Source organism: Patagioenas fasciata, chromosome 1 (assembly GCF_037038585.1).
Source record: "Patagioenas fasciata isolate bPatFas1 chromosome 1, bPatFas1.hap1, whole genome shotgun sequence".
In the NCBI taxonomy this organism is placed as follows: Eukaryota; Metazoa; Chordata; class Aves; order Columbiformes; family Columbidae; genus Patagioenas; species Patagioenas fasciata.
In genome coordinates, this window is record NC_092520.1 from 98,233,800 (window position 1) to 98,251,675 (window position 17,876).

At 48.4% G+C, this 17,876-nt stretch overlaps 1 protein-coding gene across 1 annotated transcript; it reads left to right on the plus strand.

Annotated features, from left to right (window-relative positions):
• The first annotated feature begins 1,032 nt into the window (after positions 1-1,032).
• DIPK2B (divergent protein kinase domain 2B) lies at positions 1,033-16,901 on the plus strand. Its single transcript, XM_065862729.2, has 5 exons — positions 1,033-1,426; positions 6,214-6,478; positions 12,767-12,940; positions 15,009-15,297; positions 16,279-16,901. The coding sequence occupies exons 1-5, from the start codon at positions 1,203-1,205 to the stop codon at positions 16,617-16,619; spliced, it is 1,293 nt and encodes a 430-aa protein (XP_065718801.1). The 5' UTR covers positions 1,033-1,202; the 3' UTR covers positions 16,620-16,901.
• The last annotated feature ends 975 nt before the right edge of the window (positions 16,902-17,876 follow it).

Consider the following 17,876-nt stretch of genomic DNA (forward strand, 5'->3'; position numbering starts at 1 on the left):
TCGGGGCAGGCAGTGGGGAACGAGAAGTCTCCAAAGCCTCAGTCTGCTTCTGCTCAGCTCCCATGGCAAAATGCAGTCTGTGAGAGCCTCCCATATCAGTCAAAATGCAACAAGCTGGGGACGGTAGGGAAGCAAACCCTAGCAGCACGCTACGTACTGTACTGCTGTGGTCCGGGGATGGGGTACAACAAGGGACACCTCTTCAAGGTCTGTTTTCCCAGCCACTTCAGGCCAGGCAGAGTAGTCCTGCACCCAGCATCCTGGTCAGGATGGGCAGCCAGCAGTTTCCATAACTTAAAAATCTTTGGCCTGATGAGAGTGACTTCTGGGTATGATTGCAGTAGTTTCTAAGCACATTTGAAACTTCTGGCAAGCTTCCATGTTAGCCCCTGTCTCTTTCTCTAGCTTCTTTCCAGTGCCAGGACCATCAGGAAAAGATACTCAAAAGCACGCAAGTCTTGCTGAAAAGCCCCATTTTCCAAGAGTGGCTTAGAGGCCAAGCTGTTACGTCAGCTGGGTTGGAAATCTTCAGTCTATCCTGCTTTCCATGGCATGAAACACTGGGGTGCAATTGCTTTTAAACAACACTATTTTCAAGAAACAAAACAGCAATGATTCCACCTGACAGTCTTTTCAGTGCTTCTGTGAGAAGGGCTAAACTGAGCCAAGAAAGCATCCGAGAAGTCAAGCGATGTGTTGTTGCAAATCTCCAGAAATAAAGCAACACTAAGGTCTGGCTTCTGGTAAAATGTGCATTTCTGCCACACTATTATTCCTTCCAAATCAGTTTTTACTAAGTGTCCCACATATGCCCTTTGCTCAAGCGACAGGATATCCTTCATTTGTCTGCACAAAGTGCAGATGAGCACTTCTTCGTGTTGTTTTCCAAGTCGGCTGATGGGAGGGTCAGCAGGGGCCGAAGCAGCTGCACCAAGTAAAGGAAAGGTAACCATGGCAACCCAAGTTATCTGCATCCTCCATGTATTTCCTTCTCCCCACCCTACATCATATCTTTCCCACCCAAAACTCAAGCCGATACAGCCAGTGACCAGCTGGCAGGATGGGAACTGTGGCAGGGTCTCCTGCACCCAATGTATCTTGCCGTGTTTCACGACTCACCACTGTAGGCTGAGGTCATCAGAAAGAGATCGAAAGTGTAGAAAGGGGTAACTTGAAAAAGGCAGAGCTCTTCACTACTGTAGATGGGGCGCTGGATATGTTGCCCTTGCTCCAGAGTTGCAGATTCATTGATGCTGCTTCTGGTTTTAGCTCTGAGCTGTAATCTTTCCACAGCAGCAACAGCTTCTCCGTCTGCACCCCACCTCAAACCCAGCTACAGTTTTGGCCGGACTTTCCTGGGACTTGACAAATGCAACGCCTGCATTGGGACATCCATTTGCAAGAAATTCTTTAAAGAAGAAATAAGGTCAGAAACTCAGCACAGTAATTTTTAAAGCATTCTGCATAGTAACTTAAAAGTTGACTGTTAGTATTTCCAAGTACTTTAATGAGAGACAATGCAAAGAATAACTTAGCACCCAGTTGCCTTTGCAGTGCCTAGTGATTTATTTAATTACTTTCTATAAGCTGCTGCTTTGTCTCTTTTCTCTTAAAGCCACACAAACATGATCAAACGTCAGCCCTGAACTATAATCTGAAAGCAAGAGTAAAAGGCACAACTTTTGGCATTAAGAGTGGCTCCAAAACAATTCAAGAGAGTGATGGGGGAAGGAAAGAGGGAAGGAAGAAATCTGTTTGTTAGATGTACTGGAAGTATTTTATTATGAGCAACTCAGTAAAGGTAAAGGTGGTTTAGCTTTATATGCTTCCAACATACTATGTTAACTGTAAACGTATAAACATACTATATAATTTTGTACCAGGTGCAAGAACACAAATGTGCAGAATTTCACGTGCATGTTAACTAAGATCAAAAGCAGCCTAAACCTGCCTGAGGCAAAAGGAATTTTGCACGATAGGTTTCTTATGCACTCAAAAATAGATAGGGCTAAATTATTAGTACACTTTTGGGAGGTTTCTGTGAGAACTTGAAGGCAGAGGCAGAAATTGCCTCTGCCTCAAAGTCAATGAGACTTATGCTGTCCAAGTGGTCATCGATTGATCCAAACAGTTTTAAGCTGAAAAGCAGAGCATATCTGACGATGGCAGGGAAAATGTTGCCAGTGTATTTGAGGAGAAAGTTAAAGGCAGTGCTTGGCAGAGGAAGGGTTTATTTGGTCTGATAAGATTTATAGAGCCATATGCACTTTCTTTTATAGATATAAAAGCCTGAGGGGCAAGAACTGATTATAGTAAAACTGTATTTGTAATGCTATAATGTAAGTAGTATAATATTGGACAAATCACCATTTCTATCTTAAACTATCGTATAAAATGTACCATAGTAAAACCATAATGGTTTGTCCAGGGTGGACTTGTAATACCAAACATCCATCCTTCATTTGCTGCTGTTGGAAAAAGGCAGCTTGTGGCTGTACTATGCCAGGGCACCCCTCGCTGTGGCACACAGGGGGTTCCAGCCATCATCACTTTGCTCTCTTGGCTTTCTGTCTCCCTCAGCTCGTGCCGACAGTAACACCAGGCCGTGCAGTAACTCAGGTGCAGCCGCACTGAGAAGGGCCAGGACAGCATTGCTGGGTTTCTCCCAGCCCAGCACAGACTCCTGTGTCAAAAAAGCAGGATGGATTTGCTAACAGCATTTTCAAATGGCTGACACGGGATGTTGTGGGTCTGCAGGGGCTGAGAATGCGTTTGGGGTATGGCCTGCCCTACATTTTATTATCTGCAGTGGGGTGGCACAGGGGCTGGCTCCTGCCTCCTGCAGGCCCTTCGCCACTTGCCTGTGCAGGGTTTTTAGGGTCCTACCACCAGGTACAAAGCAGCTTCCACAGGTGCAGCTTGTTGCAGGTGCACTGTCTCGGTTACTCCTGCTTATCCACTGGAAAGGCTGGGGCGGTGCAGACTCCTTCACCCCTGCCAAAAGTAGCAGTAGCCTTCTGCAGCGAGCATCTGCCTCTGGCTGCACGGGGAGTGGGAGAGAGGTGCTATGTGAGGGTAGGCAGGAGACCCCCACGCTGGCTTTCCTCAGGGCACGGAGGGAAAGGGGTGCAGGTGTGCAGAGGGTCTGAGCGGGGTCTGGGAGTGCAGAGCAGCAAACGTGGGAGCATGATGCTTCTGCCTCAAGGAATGTAGAGGGGCTTCCTAAACCAGAGGTGCGGTTGGCTTCCTGCAGGCAGTGCAGCACACGAATTAATGATAATGTATAGCTCTGCTCAGAGCACTTTGGAAGGGGTAACTTTCAAAAAATGTATTCCTGAGCAGTCAGCTCCAGGCTTTTCTTTGCAGGGGTTAAACTTGTTCTCCCACTTGATTTCTTAAACAGCCAGGATTTTTTGGCAAGTGGAAGCTTAAACAGGGGAAATTTCAGTGGCGCTTGTGCTCTTTGATCCACCCCCGTGTACCTTTTGACATGTTCACAAAGGTAGATGGCACTTTTTGTTTCTCTGTGTTAATCCTGATTGCTTCATCAATTTTCCATCATTTCCAGGAGCTGCAACATGCATTCAGGCTTGACTAAGGAAGATGTGGGTTTTGTTCCCAGAATGGCTGGTGACACATCTTGTGCTCTAATGTTCTTTACTTCCCTTATCTTTGCCCAACTTTATGCATCTGTAAATGAGAATACCAAAGCCTGCCTAACAACAGACAGCAGCAGAAGTTTTCATAGAACATTAGATTTTCAAAACACTGTGAAACAGAGCTGACCAAAACTATTTGCAAAATTGTGCCAATACTGGCAATGAGTTTTCGCCAAAAGTAATGGGAAGGAAGTTTGGGAAACCTGGAATGCTTCAATTTGATGCTTTTCTTATATGGCATTCTTTTATTTTTGGTTTTAAGGCTTAACTTGTTAAATTTTCATCTTTAAAAAATTTAAAACTCCAAATGCAAGCAAAATTATTATGGCTGAAAAAAAAATTACTTCATTTCATCCAGGAAAAAAAGAAAAACAAATTGGGTTTTCTTCAACATTTAGTTCTGGGTTGATCTAAAATCTGTAATTCGTGACTCAGTTATTCACACAGATCTTACTGAAAGTCTTAATTAAAGCGCATTCAGGTCCTTAGCTAAAAGGCTTCATACAAGAGTGAATTATTGTTACAGCACAACTTGATGATGAATCTTAAAAGTATCCGGCAAGTGTGCCAGGCCAATGCTGCGCTGCCCAGAAATGATGCCAAATACAGAATTGCTGCGGCCCATGCTGGGTTCCCAGGCCCACGTGGCTCTCCCCCGGGAGCTCTGCGGAGGAAATAATTCCATCCATGCTCAAACTAATGCTTAGCCCAGGATTTCACACATCCGTGCCCCGCCTTCATGTGGGAGGCGGTGCTTTCCTGGTATCTGCCTGACGTGAGCTCCCCTGAGCACACGCCCTTGAGCCAAATCACAAGGCACATTAGTGCTTAACTAAAAAAAAAAAAAAAAAAAGAAGGAAGAAAGAAAGAGGAGCCTAGCCCACAGCCATCTCTTCCCTGTACGTGTCTGGCACACTGCCCCTGCTTTGCAGATTATGCACTGGGTGGGGTCGTGATGCACAACAAATCGCAGTGAGGCATAGCAATTATTCTCTGCCTTTTAGGGCTAGCACAAAAACCAGACACCCCTCTTCCCCCAATTCCACCCCCCACCCCCCCCCAAAAAAAAAAAAAGGTAAGGTGTTTATTTTCATGTCAGATGCCCTAATCATAGAGAAACTTAAGTTTCATATTGGGCAAAATGCCCAAATGAATGAAACGCCTGAACCCCCCACACCTGCTCTTGCAAGAGTCCAGGCTCCTCCACTTCTGGTCAGCCAGCATCTCTGTGGCAAACGTTTTGAAGGAGGCACGTGACTAGAGCTGGAAGCAAAGGCAGGGCAAGCACCAGCATTTCAGGGAGATAGGCTTTCCCTCCCCTGCACAGATCCATGTTGGGTAAGGGGATAGAGGTGCTGCCTTCAAGAAGGGTCATGGGGAGGATGATGGTCGGTCTCTGATTATGGAGCGTGGCTAGCGTCACTGAACCAGTTATTTGCTTGAAATCAGCATACATTAATCCCCGCAAAATTTCTCTGTGCTGATCAGCTTTCAGATTTTTCAATGTCTTTTCATCTAACTCCAGCTAGCTGATCCTGCAGAGAACCTCTTGCCTCTCCTGTTTCACTTCTGAGCTATCGGCTTTAATTTATGGTTGGATTAAATTAGAATGTGCTTTCTTACGCACTTGGGTAAGGAGGTTAGGGCAGGAGGTTTTAGAGGCAGTGAATGCATGACGTTGGCCAAACCAAAGGTCGGAGTTCAGCCGCCTTCCAAGAGCAGGTTACAGACCTACTTACAAAATAGGCACTGTGCTCCTAAGCTCCTGCATGTGTGACAGCTCTGTGGGAAGAGCTGAGGGGGCTGCTGAAACAAACAAAAAAAAAAATCACAGCCTAATTACCCAGCCCATATGCTCCTCTCCTGTGCCTGTGTAGGGGGAGCAAATCAATGCAAGATTCCTGTGGCTACAGTGGTGCCACACGCCCAGGGCACGTGTCTCCCTGTCCCGCGCATCACACCCCAGACCCTGACACTGCCTTGGGAGGTCACTCATCCCAGCTGCTAAAATACAGCCAGAGATGCTGGACCTGTTGACCCCAGTACTGAGTTAAAGTCACCACCTCAAAACAAAAGGTCGTTTTGATATTCCCAAATGCATTTATTGTCAGGAGGTTTTGTCATGTAGTGTCCTTTAAAGTGCTGAGCATTCCTTTTTTCGGGCCCTTTCTCTGGGATTAAGGAAATTTCAAAACTCCAGGGATTCCCTGTGAAACGAAACCCTGCATCACTCTCTCCCTTCCCTCCCTCTGTTTAGACAGCCCAAAAGACAGCATTTGAGCACTCTATTCCCTGCCCCATGGCACTATTCACGACAAGGGATGGTTTAAGCAGGAAGCAAAGATGGACATTTTTTTCCAGAGCACATTTCCTTGGCCGACATCTTTGGCTGGTTCTCCTCACCCCGGTGCCCATGTCCGCCTGCCTGTGGTCGCTCGGCCTTTGCCGTGCCATGGCAGGAAGCCCCTGGGGCTGGCAACTGCGCTGGTGCTGTGGGGGTGTCTGTGTGGCTTGTTAACCCGCTCTCCGTGGGGTTCTCGTTTTGGTTTGGCAGGTTTGACACCTGGCTTTCTTCTCATTTAAAGCTGCCCCCCAGCTACCTGCTCAGCTACTCGGGCAACTACACCGATGATGCCAAGAGCTGGCGGCTGGTCGATATCACCCGGCTGACCTCCAAGTACCGGCACGACCGGGCTGACAAGCGGATCTGCACCTCCCTGCTGAAGACCAGGACCTGCAGCCTGGAACGCGCCCTGCGCCGCACAGATCGCTTCCAGAAGTGGCTGCGGGCCAAGCGCCTCACCCCCGACCTGGTCCAGGTCTGTGCCCCACGGTCCCCGTGCCCCTCACCAATGGGGGGAGTGGGGAGCCCAAGAGGGGTTGCCATGTGGTTTTGGGGTGGAGGGAAAAGGGTCTGAAGGAGGTACAGGCGCAATTCGCCAAGTGGAGGGTCAGCTTAGACAATGGCTGGATCTCTTCTTCTTGCCCTGGCTGGCAAAGGGGCAGCCCTGTGTCCCCCCAGCCAAGCCCACTGTCAGAGGGGAAAAGTAAAATGAGACCCTGATGGGAAGAAAAGGGCTGCAGCCCAGGGCCAACCCCCCACCCCAGCCACAGGTAGCCCCATGGTACAGCCTGGCCAAGGCTGGGGCTCAGCCCCAGCAAGGAGGGCACCAGCTCCTGACTCTTCATGCAGGCTGAGGCTGAAGGCTCACTGAAAGCCATAGCACTCGCTGGCTTCAGGCATGGGGATAACACAGGGACATGCACACAAACATGGCAACAGCTCAAGGTGGGATATTTCTGCTGGGTTTTTGACCAGGGTAGCTTGGACCACTCTGCTTGTGGCCGGCAGGGTGAGCAGCACAGACATTTGGAGCTAGAGCCTCGATCCCTCACCCTCCTGTCATCTATAGCAAATGATCTCAGGCACCAAGAAGCATGCTGCCCTTTCTGTTGCAGTCCTGGTGTGTCACAGGCAAAGACAGGACAGGCAAGCAGGGGGTCACTGTCACCAGACAGACAGGCGGCCATGGCGTGCACAGACAGATATGCAGGCAGGGCCAGCATGGCAGTGCGGGCAGGCTCCAGAGGAGGGACGGTGACAGAGCCCTGCTCATGCCGAGGGACGCCACAGGCAGCCAGGGACAGCCAGCAGGCACACCAGTGTGTTTTGCAGCAGCTGGCTTGAGTCTGAGAGCAAAAGTCCACTCCCCAAATGCACACACATCCCCCCACCTCATCCAAACAGCAGCATATCCACTGGCAAGGTGCAGGGGCCAGGGTACAGGCTGGATGTATTCTAAACAAGACTCTGAGAGGCAGAGAAGGATTATTCCAATACTTCTCCCCAGTTCCAAGAGAGAAGTGGCTGTGAAAAAGCAACTTATATTTTCTTCCTATAAAGGCAACTGTTTCCTCCTGCCCGCACGCTGCCACATCCACTCAGCTTTGCTGAGTGCTAAAGATATGCTGCTTTAGCTTTTCCACTTCTGTTACCCCATGGAGCCACACGCCCAAGGAGGGAGAGCGGGAGACCCCATGCTGCAGCAGCAGGAGCAGGAACAGGAGCAGCACCAGGGCTTGTGCCTAAGCTGCTCCCAGAAGGACTGACTCCAGGTACTGACAGCCTCACACTGGAGGTTACCCTGAAGCCAGCACCCTCCCAGGGGGTGGGGTGCAGGATGACACGTGCTCTTTGGAGCTAAGCTATGCTGTATTTCTGCTAGTAACCTGGGGAGAAGGGGCAAATATGCATCTTTTCCACCCAGAGCATCCCTCGCCTGAGTCTGTGGGCTGTAGGCAGGGGCACTTCCTCCCTCCCAGGGTGGTAGGCAGCAGCGTCCCAGGCACCCACCATCCATTGTTGTCCCCCAAGGCAACATCGCAGGGGGCTGCGGGAGGGCAAGGCTGGGTGCGAGGCACTGCTGGAGTGTCCAAGGGTTTTCTGCAAAACTGTGCTGCCCCCACAGCAGTGCTATGTGAAACAGGAGGAACTGAGAGCTTAAAACTTCCATTTGCTGGGTGCAGAACTAACTGGAGAAATGTAGCTCTGTGGTATCTCAGATCTGCTGCAAAGTGAAGTCATTAGCTGAGACCAAATCCTTCTCCTTAAAAGGCTCTTGATGTGCTATACAGCTTTCCCTACCCTGTCCTTTCTGGAACTGAATCCCCAGATGAGCTGGCTGGATCGGACACACATGCACATGCGTATGCATGTACATATGCATACACACATACACATGCACGCACACACATGGACACCCATGCAGCACCATGCAGAGGCACTGGCTGGAGCACCCTGGCCTTGCACAGATTCAGTTTCTCCCAAGTGGTTGAATTTCCTTGTGCAGCAGCAGGAAGCTGAGCTGACTCTGGCTCCAGGGGTGAACCTGGGGGGACATGCCCGGGGCCATGCGACATTTCAGCAACCCCTGCAGTATTTTAGCTGGACAGAGTGCAGGAGGTTTCAGAGAGGCCAAGACCTTTGCACAGTGGCCTCAGGATTGCTCTGCTCATGTTTTCATGGTTCTTTTGTTCTGTAAATCGAGCAGAAAACCTAACTGGGATATAAATCCTTTCTAATACAGAATAGAATTCAATACACAGAGGAGCATAGCAATCCAGAGGCCCCGGGTTCTACCCTCACCACCTCCAGATTTGGGCAGCAATCACTATGTAAGATCAGGCATGTGCTCTGCAAAATGAATGCTGGTCTCACAGTGGTCTGAATTGAAAAACATCCTTCAGCAACGATAATTCAGATATACAGTGTGTGTGAGTTTGCATGAGACCCAGCCCTGTTGTGTGGGCCACGACAGATTACAGGGTGACCCTGCCCAAGCCATTCAACCCCACAGAGATATACATCGCTGCAAATGCTCACCTGCAGCACTGCTCTTCTGGCTTTTTTTTGCCCACTCTCTCTTTTCAGAGGTTTTAACAGCACAATGCTGTTGATGCCTAACATGATGCCCCATCCTGTTTCACAAAGCTGTGGCCGCCCAGTAGTGTCTGTACTCCCCTCCTGTAGCTTTTCCTATATAGCAGCACTGGGGAGAGCTAATGGGCTCAGGTGATTTTGTCTTACAGAGCAGAGAATTACAACACATCATAATGTGCTCAAATCAAAATGACAGACCATGAAGTAATGTTTTTTCTCTTTACACTGCCTGCCCTGCCTGACCCAACTATCAGCTGTACTGCCTGCCACAGTGATTATTTCACCCACCACGATGAAAATCTTTATTGGATACAGCAAATTCTTCAGTGTTAAGATCCAGCCCGCCTTGTAGACAAGCAGGATTTAGTTGGGCCTCAGCCTGCACGGTAGCCCCAGCCACCCACGGCTTCACCCAGGAGCTCATCAGCTCAAACCATGCCATGTTCAAGGGGAAGAACAACAAAAAAAGCAGGTTAGTTCCAGCACAGATTACCCACAGGGAAAATTTAAAGCCCTGTAAATTCACAAAACACAGCCTGGTAAATGCTGCAGGAAGACAAACAAAAGCAATACCAAGGTGAAGAGCCAGCCATTTTCAGCCACTCTCTCCAAGATGGACTGTTTGAAACTGTTGACTGGCACCTCCACCAGCCCCTGGCAGATGTGCCAGCACTGTGGTTACGTGGCCAGTGCATCCCTTTGCTCACAGTGCACAAGCAGCAGCTCTCGGATCTGGCAGCTGACCCGCCCTAGGGAAGAACAGGCTTTACCAGGCTCCCAGAGCCACCTCTCAGACCTGCCGCCTCTTTGACCCTGCACCTCACCGTCAGAGACATCCTTCTGTAAACCTGCTGGCACCACCCGCACTTGACCCCCTGTGACAGGAGGGCAATAGCAGCGATGCCTGCAATAGGGACCAGACTTGTGTCTTCATGGAGTGTCCCCAGTTTCTCTGTTTTGCAGGTGAACAAAACCCTTGGATTCAAACAGCCTGGAGATGCAGTTGCTCTGACACCTACGTCCAAATATTTCCTCCTGGATCCCACCCCAGACTTGGTTATTCGGTGAAGCTGCACTCAGGTGGAGGCATATGAGGCAGGAGGCAGCTGTGCTCCCGAGGTGTGCCATCCCTCCTCAGGCTGGCTGAAGAGAAAGCAGAGCGAGGAAAAGTTGTCTTCCAGAGGTCGTCTTTACATCAGAGTGAAATCTGGGTGCATCCACACTAGATGCACACACATAAGCATACAAGGGTGTTAAACACATCATAATGGGCAGTGGGGAAAAAAATAATCACACCCAGATGTAGGTAGCCATTGCAGGAGCTACTCATTATTGGATATAAAAATGTGGAAATTTAATCAAAACAAATAAGAAGCTTTCCATATCAATGACAAACAAAGCATAAAGCTGTCTGTCAAGTCATACTGCAAAGGACTTTGGATATTGTGAGAAAAATCAGTATCTCCAGTGTATCAAGTATGTGTTCTTCAGATTATTCTTCCATCTACATCTTTTTGTCTGTTTTATGGCCTCAGCTCTTGTTCTGCTGTGGAGATGTCAGAAGGGGAGGCCTTGCTCTGCCAAAACACTTGAGCAGGTGCTGAATTTTGTACATTTGAATAGCTCTGGCCCCACTCTCCAGCCCTGGTGAATGTGCCTTCATTAAAGCATAGGAAGCTGCACTAATGGTTGATAAAAATGTGGCAGCACCCAGCCCTGCTCCTCTGCTCCTACACCATTGCTGGTATGCCTGGAATGATTCCCCAGAAAACAAGCAGACCTGACCACTGTGTGCCCACGTCCATGTCTGTCATAACAGGATGAGCTCTGACCTTGGAAGAAAACCTAATTACAACTTTCACACGTTCTCTGCCACCATGGTTTCTCTTCTGCCTGTATACTCTTAAGGGTCTCAGCTTTTGCAAACTCCTGGAGGCAGCAAGGCTTTCTAACTTTGGCTGCAAATAATTGCATATGCACTGAGCTGCCAGATACTTTCTCCACCTTTTGTCTCTAACACAGCTCTGTTCCCCTCAGTTTTTCTCACTTCTCCTCCAAAGGGAAAGCGATAGAGTCAGCCACAACACGCCTGCAAGCGCTGCAAAACAGAAATCCATAACCATCACTTCCTTCCCCTCCTTCTATGCTTTTAGATAATTAGGTCAAAAAATACTTCCTTCATAAGGCTACACCAGAGGACAGAAGTGTATGAAGACTTGTAACTAGAATTATTTTTGACAAATTCTTTTATCCTCTTGGGGAAAAAAACCAAAACCAAAACCAAAACCAAAACATGGTGAAACAAGGCTGCAGTTTCGGTTGAGTTTTTCAGGCAGTTTTGACCAGTTATTGGCATTCAAGGCTTGTTTCATGCAACCGATGGCCAAGGAAGGGGTGGTTGGGACCCCGCTGAGGCTGGCAGGGGGGCAGGGAAGGAGACGTGGAAGGTCTGGTCCCCCCTTGCCACTTCCAACCAGCAGAACAGCACACTCCTTCTTTCCTTGTTGGTACCTTTCTTTGTCATGGCTGGGTAATTAAGTGTTTTATGCCAAATAAACAGCTCGCACAGGATGGGTTGAGAGAGCTCTGCCAAGAGTTACCAAATCATTTGGGGAGATCCTCAGTCACACCTTTGCTCTTAGCATGAAGAATGGCAGAGAGCAATGCAAGCTCCAGTGCCATTTCCTCTGAAGCACATCTCCCAGCCATCAAATTGTAAAGAAAGCCCAAAAGAGTAAATCTGGCTACTGGCATTTGGAAGAAAAAGCCTTAGCAAAAACATAATTCCCTTCCCCAGGAGAGGCATGGTAGGGCAGCACTTCTGTGCCACTATGGGCAACTCTCCATGTACCTGCTCTCCTTAGCTATTAACGAAGACTGACTTCAAAACAAAGGCCTTTTTCAACTACTCAGATAGAAATTTCTGTGTCCTTTGTCCCAGCCATAGATTGTTTGTGCAATTTTACAAGCTAAACCTCCAAATCTGAAAGGTGAAATACAGTGATGGTTGATTCCATTAGCCCAACAATTCTTTATTTGTTGCTGGTATTTACAAAAAATAGGCACAGGCTGTTGTTTTTGATAGTCAATGAACAAGTTTATCAGAGAAAAAAAAATATCCTGTACTCGTACCCCCATACAGTGTTTATTTACATTTTCAAAGCATGTTTACTGACCTTAACAAATAGTATTTCCAAGAAAGCTGCTCACAGGCTAAGCAAATAGCGAAGTGAAGACATTATTTAATGAGTGGAGTGACTCACTGGCTTAACAGCAGGGAGACCCCCACCAGCGAGCCGGGATGCCAGGGCTGGAAGCCCGAGCGGAGGGAGGAGGCCTCCTGGTGTGGAGCAACGTTGTACCACGCAGTCGGGAGGAGATGAGGTTTGCAGCGTCCATGGCTCTCCCACTAAGACTGACTGCCATTTTGGAAGCCTGAGCTGTGAACAGGCATTTTTGGATGGCACAATTTTTTTTTTTTTTCCTAGGAGGGGGTTTACTGTAGGGATGCCCTCATGTATCTGTACCCATCAGCAGCTGTGCTGTCGGGGGCAGAGGTGCAGTGGGTAGAGCACAGAGGTGCCCGTAACCCCAGCGCTGGCCAAGAACATCATGACATCTCAGCCTGGAAAATAAACATCTTTGTCATGTCTTCCGCTCTCTCCAGGGCCTGTCTAGCCCCATGCTGCGCTGCCCGTCCCAGAGGCTCCTGGACAGGATAGTGCGGCGCTACGCTGAGGTACCGGACGCTGGCAGCATCTACATGGACCACCTCACTGATCGGGACAAACTGCGCCTGTTGTACACCCTATCAGTGAATTCACACCCCATTTTGTTACAGGTACATACCACGTTGCTCTGGCTTGAAATGCCACCCCACAGTCCCCATGCAAGCAAACCCTCACATGAGATATGCGCCAGCCCCAAACTGAGGAGTAGTCCCAGCTCTGGCCTTTGGCAAGCTTCCTAGCCTTCATGAAGTGTGTTTTTTCTGTGGGGCTGGGTGGCTGAAGACAGGTAGACCTGTGCTGTGCTCCTTGCATCAGCCTGTGAAATGGTGGAGAGACATGGATGCCCAGCCCCTTAAATAAATCAGAGCCCAGGTGAGTTATCGCACTAGCACACTGTGAAAGCCAGGGTTTTACACATCCGTGGTGTATGTACTACGTTTGCATTGCTAATATATTATTCAAAATCACAGCCTCTTTAGAAAAGAGAAAGAGCATGCCTTAGTGTGGAAGGACCAAGACACAGAGTTGAGGTTGAACGTGGACTTGAGGAGCACTGATTTGCCAGGTTCCATATGCCAGCACTGTTTGTCCCATTTGCATGCCACTAATAACTTGCTGCATGCCATAGTGCAGGGTTGCAGAGGCATTTGGTGGAATCCCAAATACAACTGAGCCCTGAGTTTGGAGGCAGAGAGCTGGGAGGCTTCACATCCCTCCTCTAGCACCTGGCTCCTCTTTTTCTTTACGCATGTCCCTTTGGGAGTAGCCTCACCCTTCCACCACTGCTGTCCCACCTTTATCACAGAATCATAGAATCATTCTGGTTGGAAGAAACCCTCAAGATCATAGAGTCCAACCGTAGTCTAACTCCAGCACTAAACCACGTCCCTAAGAACCTCTTCTATACACTTTTTAAACACCTCCAGGGATGGTGACTCCACCATTTCCCTGGGCAGTCTGTTCCAGGGTTTCCGAACTCTTTCCACAAAGAATTTTTTCCTAATATACCATCTAAACCTCCCCTGGTGGCAACTTAAGGCCATTTCCTCTTGTCCTGTCACTTGTTCCTTGGGAGAAGAGACCAACACGCTCCGTGCTATGACCTCCTTTCAGGTAGTTGTAGAGAGCGATAAGGTCTCCCCTCAGCCTTCTGTTCTCATTGTTGTTACCTCCAGCCCTTTGACATACCATGAAGAAGAGAGGCAGAATCTGTCTCCTGCCCCAGGAGAGGGGAGCGCACAGGGCTCTGCCCAGGCCCATGGAGGGGGAATGGTGCTTGTGCTCTGGGAGTCTCCCAAGGGTCATTCAGCCACCCCAGCCACAGCTCACTGGGGCATGAGACTGCGTCTCCCAGCACTGTAAAGATATGGGAATGCAGCTTAAACAGGTGAGAAAATATGCTGAAGAGAAATGGCTTGATTTTACACAGGTGTCCAAAACGCCTTTACAACAGAAGGAGAAAGCAACCTTAAACACGAAACTGGATGAGTTCATAACTCTGCCTTGCCAGGGTCAGTGGTGCTGGGGAGACAGACAAGCTATATTGTGAATGGCAGAAAGCTTTGTGTTGGCACAACTCAGCGGTCATGAGGTTTGTTTTCCAGCTGGGATAACTGCCATGCTGGCACAAGCTGCAGGAATGTGGGGAGTCCAGCCCAGGTGTCCCCACTGTAGCAGACAGTCTGCACTTCTGTCCCTCAGACTGCAAAGTCTCTTACAAAATGTCCAGGCAGTTCTTATGAATTAGTGAAAACTGTTTTAGCCCTACCTCACCTCCAAGTCCTGACTTCAGCTATGCAGTGCTCATGAGAGACACATCAAAGACTCCATAAAGACACCTAGAATTATCTCTCCTGTGCCTAAAATTTTCATGAATTTGAAACCTATCTTGGACTTTCTGGTGAGTCTCCCTCATGGAATAGGTCTTGAAATATCAGATATTTCTTAATTTAAAAATAGGGGAGAAAAAATAGCAGCATAGCTACTCCAGGAAGGACCAGCATCTTCCGTGGCTGCTGGAGAAGGCTGGGCTGTGGAAGGGTGCTGAGCTGCTTTAGAAGGCAAAACATGAGCTGACCAGAGCACTTGAAAGTCCTGGAAGAGGGAGGTGGGTCCGTGAGCATGGTTTAGCGGCCAGAGGGCAGGGACAATTGCCCCCATTTCCCCTCTCCCCGGCAGATCTTCCCCGACGTGGAGGGATGGCCCTTCCCGCGGTACCTGGGCTCCTGCGGGCGGCTGGTGGTCAGCGCCAGCACCCGGCCCCTGCGCGACTTCTTCAGCTCTGCTCCTGAGGTAGCCGCTGACCTGGCTCTCCAGCTCCTCGCTGTCCTCCGCTCCATGGGCACCAACGACCTCAACTATTTCTTCTACTTCACCCACGTGGATGGTGGCACCTTTGGCGTCTTCAGCAACGGGCATCTGTTTATCCGGGATGCCAGCACACTGGGGATTATCGACAAGGAGGAAGGTACTCGGCAGGCTCCAGGGCTGTGCTTCTGTTGCAGGAGGGCTCAGCGAGGGGAAGGTGACAGGAAATTCATTAGTGGAGTCAGTGGTTTGGTGACTGACCATGGACGCTTATGTCCTGCCTGACCCCCTCTGTGACTAGCACCAGCATTCAACATGCACGGTGCTCAATGCTCACATTTGGAGTCTTCCTAAATCACCTCTTTCTAAAGTTTTGCCACACAAATGTCAATATATGCAAGCAGAAATTTCAGAACTTCATTTATTTTAAGTATTGGGTCAAATCAGACTCTCTTCAGGTGCATTGATCACATTAACTAATAACCATTATCTCCCTTTTGTCTTTTTTACATAAAATCATAATCACTTTTCACAGGTTACATTAGTCTACTCCTGGAAGCAGAGCTAGTCAAAGACTATCCCACCAATAATTTAACAATTTTACTTTGAATGTTCAAATTTTCAAAAGGCCTTTGCTCATCTCATACATTCAGCTGAGTAGATCTCAAATATTTAGAAGCAGCTCTCAGAGAATTTTCCACTGGATTTCTTTTTCTTGTCCCAACAGCTATTGATGTTGACTTGAGTCCAGCTTGTTGAGCTGTTTTTGCAGTTTAATGTTTTTGGGTAACGTGGAAAAATTATGGGTTTGACTATTTGCAGTAGTTTTTATAGGAACTCCACATTTTAGGTTAGTACTCCAGTTCTTCTTGTTCTTCTGCATCAGTTTGACTTGACAGACTCCTCTCCACTTCCTCTGTCAGGCAGTTCTGCAGAGCTCTGTCTTTCAGAAAAATATACATATTTCAGGAGAGAGAAAATTAGTCCATATACAGCTACAGCACGGAGTACATGGTGGTGAAAGGTAGCCGTATCCTTTAGATAGTGACAAGCCCCATGTTAATACAGAGGTACAGACATATGTGATTACCCAAGATTTCACTATCGTGCTTCTAACAACTGGTTTAATTGTCTCTAACAGGGAGCCAGCTGATTGATGACCAGCAGGAATACAAAGATATATTTAGCTGTTTGACTGTGGACTGTCAGTCTGCCTTTGTGTCCTGTGACTCCATCGGAGAGAAGCACAGCCTTGTCATGGTGTGTCAGGAGCTTTTGCCTAAGCTGCTGAACGGGAAATTCCTGCAACCTGTGCAGGGTCAGATAGACAGCTTCCTGCAGCACTGTGCTGATGGCCTCACCGATGACCAGGGTGTCAACGAGGCGGTTGCAAAGCTCGCAGAGCTCCTGAAGCCTCTTCGGTCTTGTGATTCCCGTTTTGCCTACCGCTACCCTGACTGCAAATATAGTGACAAATACTGATGGCTTTGGAGGAGGGGGTCCCCTGGGAAGGACAGGGATTGTGTCAGTCCCCTGCCAGCGCGGGAAGCAAGAAGGAACCGGGGTAGCTGGGAAGAGCTGCACCAAATCTGGGGCTTCCTCACTGAGGCAGAGGAGAAGGGGGCAGAGCGCACACGGGATTTATTGTTTGTCTCCCAGAGATGCATTTGTCACAAGGGATGTCAGACATGATGTAAGGTTTATGGATTATTAGCATTATTGTGAGTGACAGGGGCTACAGGATTAATAAATCTTATTCACATATTTTGGTCTTTGAGGAGTTTTCCACGCTGTTAAAAAAAGTCTCTGAAGGAGCATGCTTGTAACTAGCTAGATAGAAGAGCATTATTACCAAGAAAGTCTTTCTGATTGAGATGCTACAAATATCATGTGGGATGGATGGAAGCATTTATGACTTTCATTGTGGGGATTTTTATATTATAGATAAACTGAACCACTGGATCAGTTCCATACCATCACCCCTCACAGACCACTTTTATAAAATATTTAAATTTTATTACTTTTATGGCACACAGAAGAGAAAAATGCATTCGACAGCATTAAAAAGCTGAAAGGCCCCGTGTCTCTTGAGGCTCAATTTCTCTAATCCCCAAATATAATTACTTTTAGTCTTTCCCAAGTTGACAGGCAGCAATTGGGCAGTAACAAAGGTTCTTGTTTTAAGATCAGAAAAAATCCAGTTCTGGGATGTGATTGTCCAGTAGATACTTCCACACTTTTCTCTCTAAAGAAAACAGAAAGAACCATTTTCACAGGGCCATTTAAATGAGAAAATTACCTTAAGAGGAGAAACAACACAGGCAGAGGCTGAGAGATTTGCTTACCCTGAACCCAGTGAGACTTGCTGAAGACTCAGTACTCCAGTGTACATATTGGGGCACCCCTGAGAACTGGGACATGTAAGTCCTGACCAGCAGGAAGTGCAGCCATCCTCATCAGTTTGCCTTTCGGAGGAATCAGTAAGCCAGTCCCCAAGGAGCCACTCAGGCCTCTCAAATTTGGAGTGGTGTTCTCTTTCTCTGTAGCACTGTTCACCTTGGGACTAGTTGCGGGTGCCTCATTTTGTGGGGGAAGGTTGCAAAAGTTGCAGATTTGCAAAATACAGATTTCCCACCCAGCACCTGTCAGTCCCTGTCCCGTGTTCTCCCTGTGAGGCATCAGAGATCCACGCTGAACCTTCCCTGATGTCTAGGGGACTGACAGGCCTCACCTGGGTTT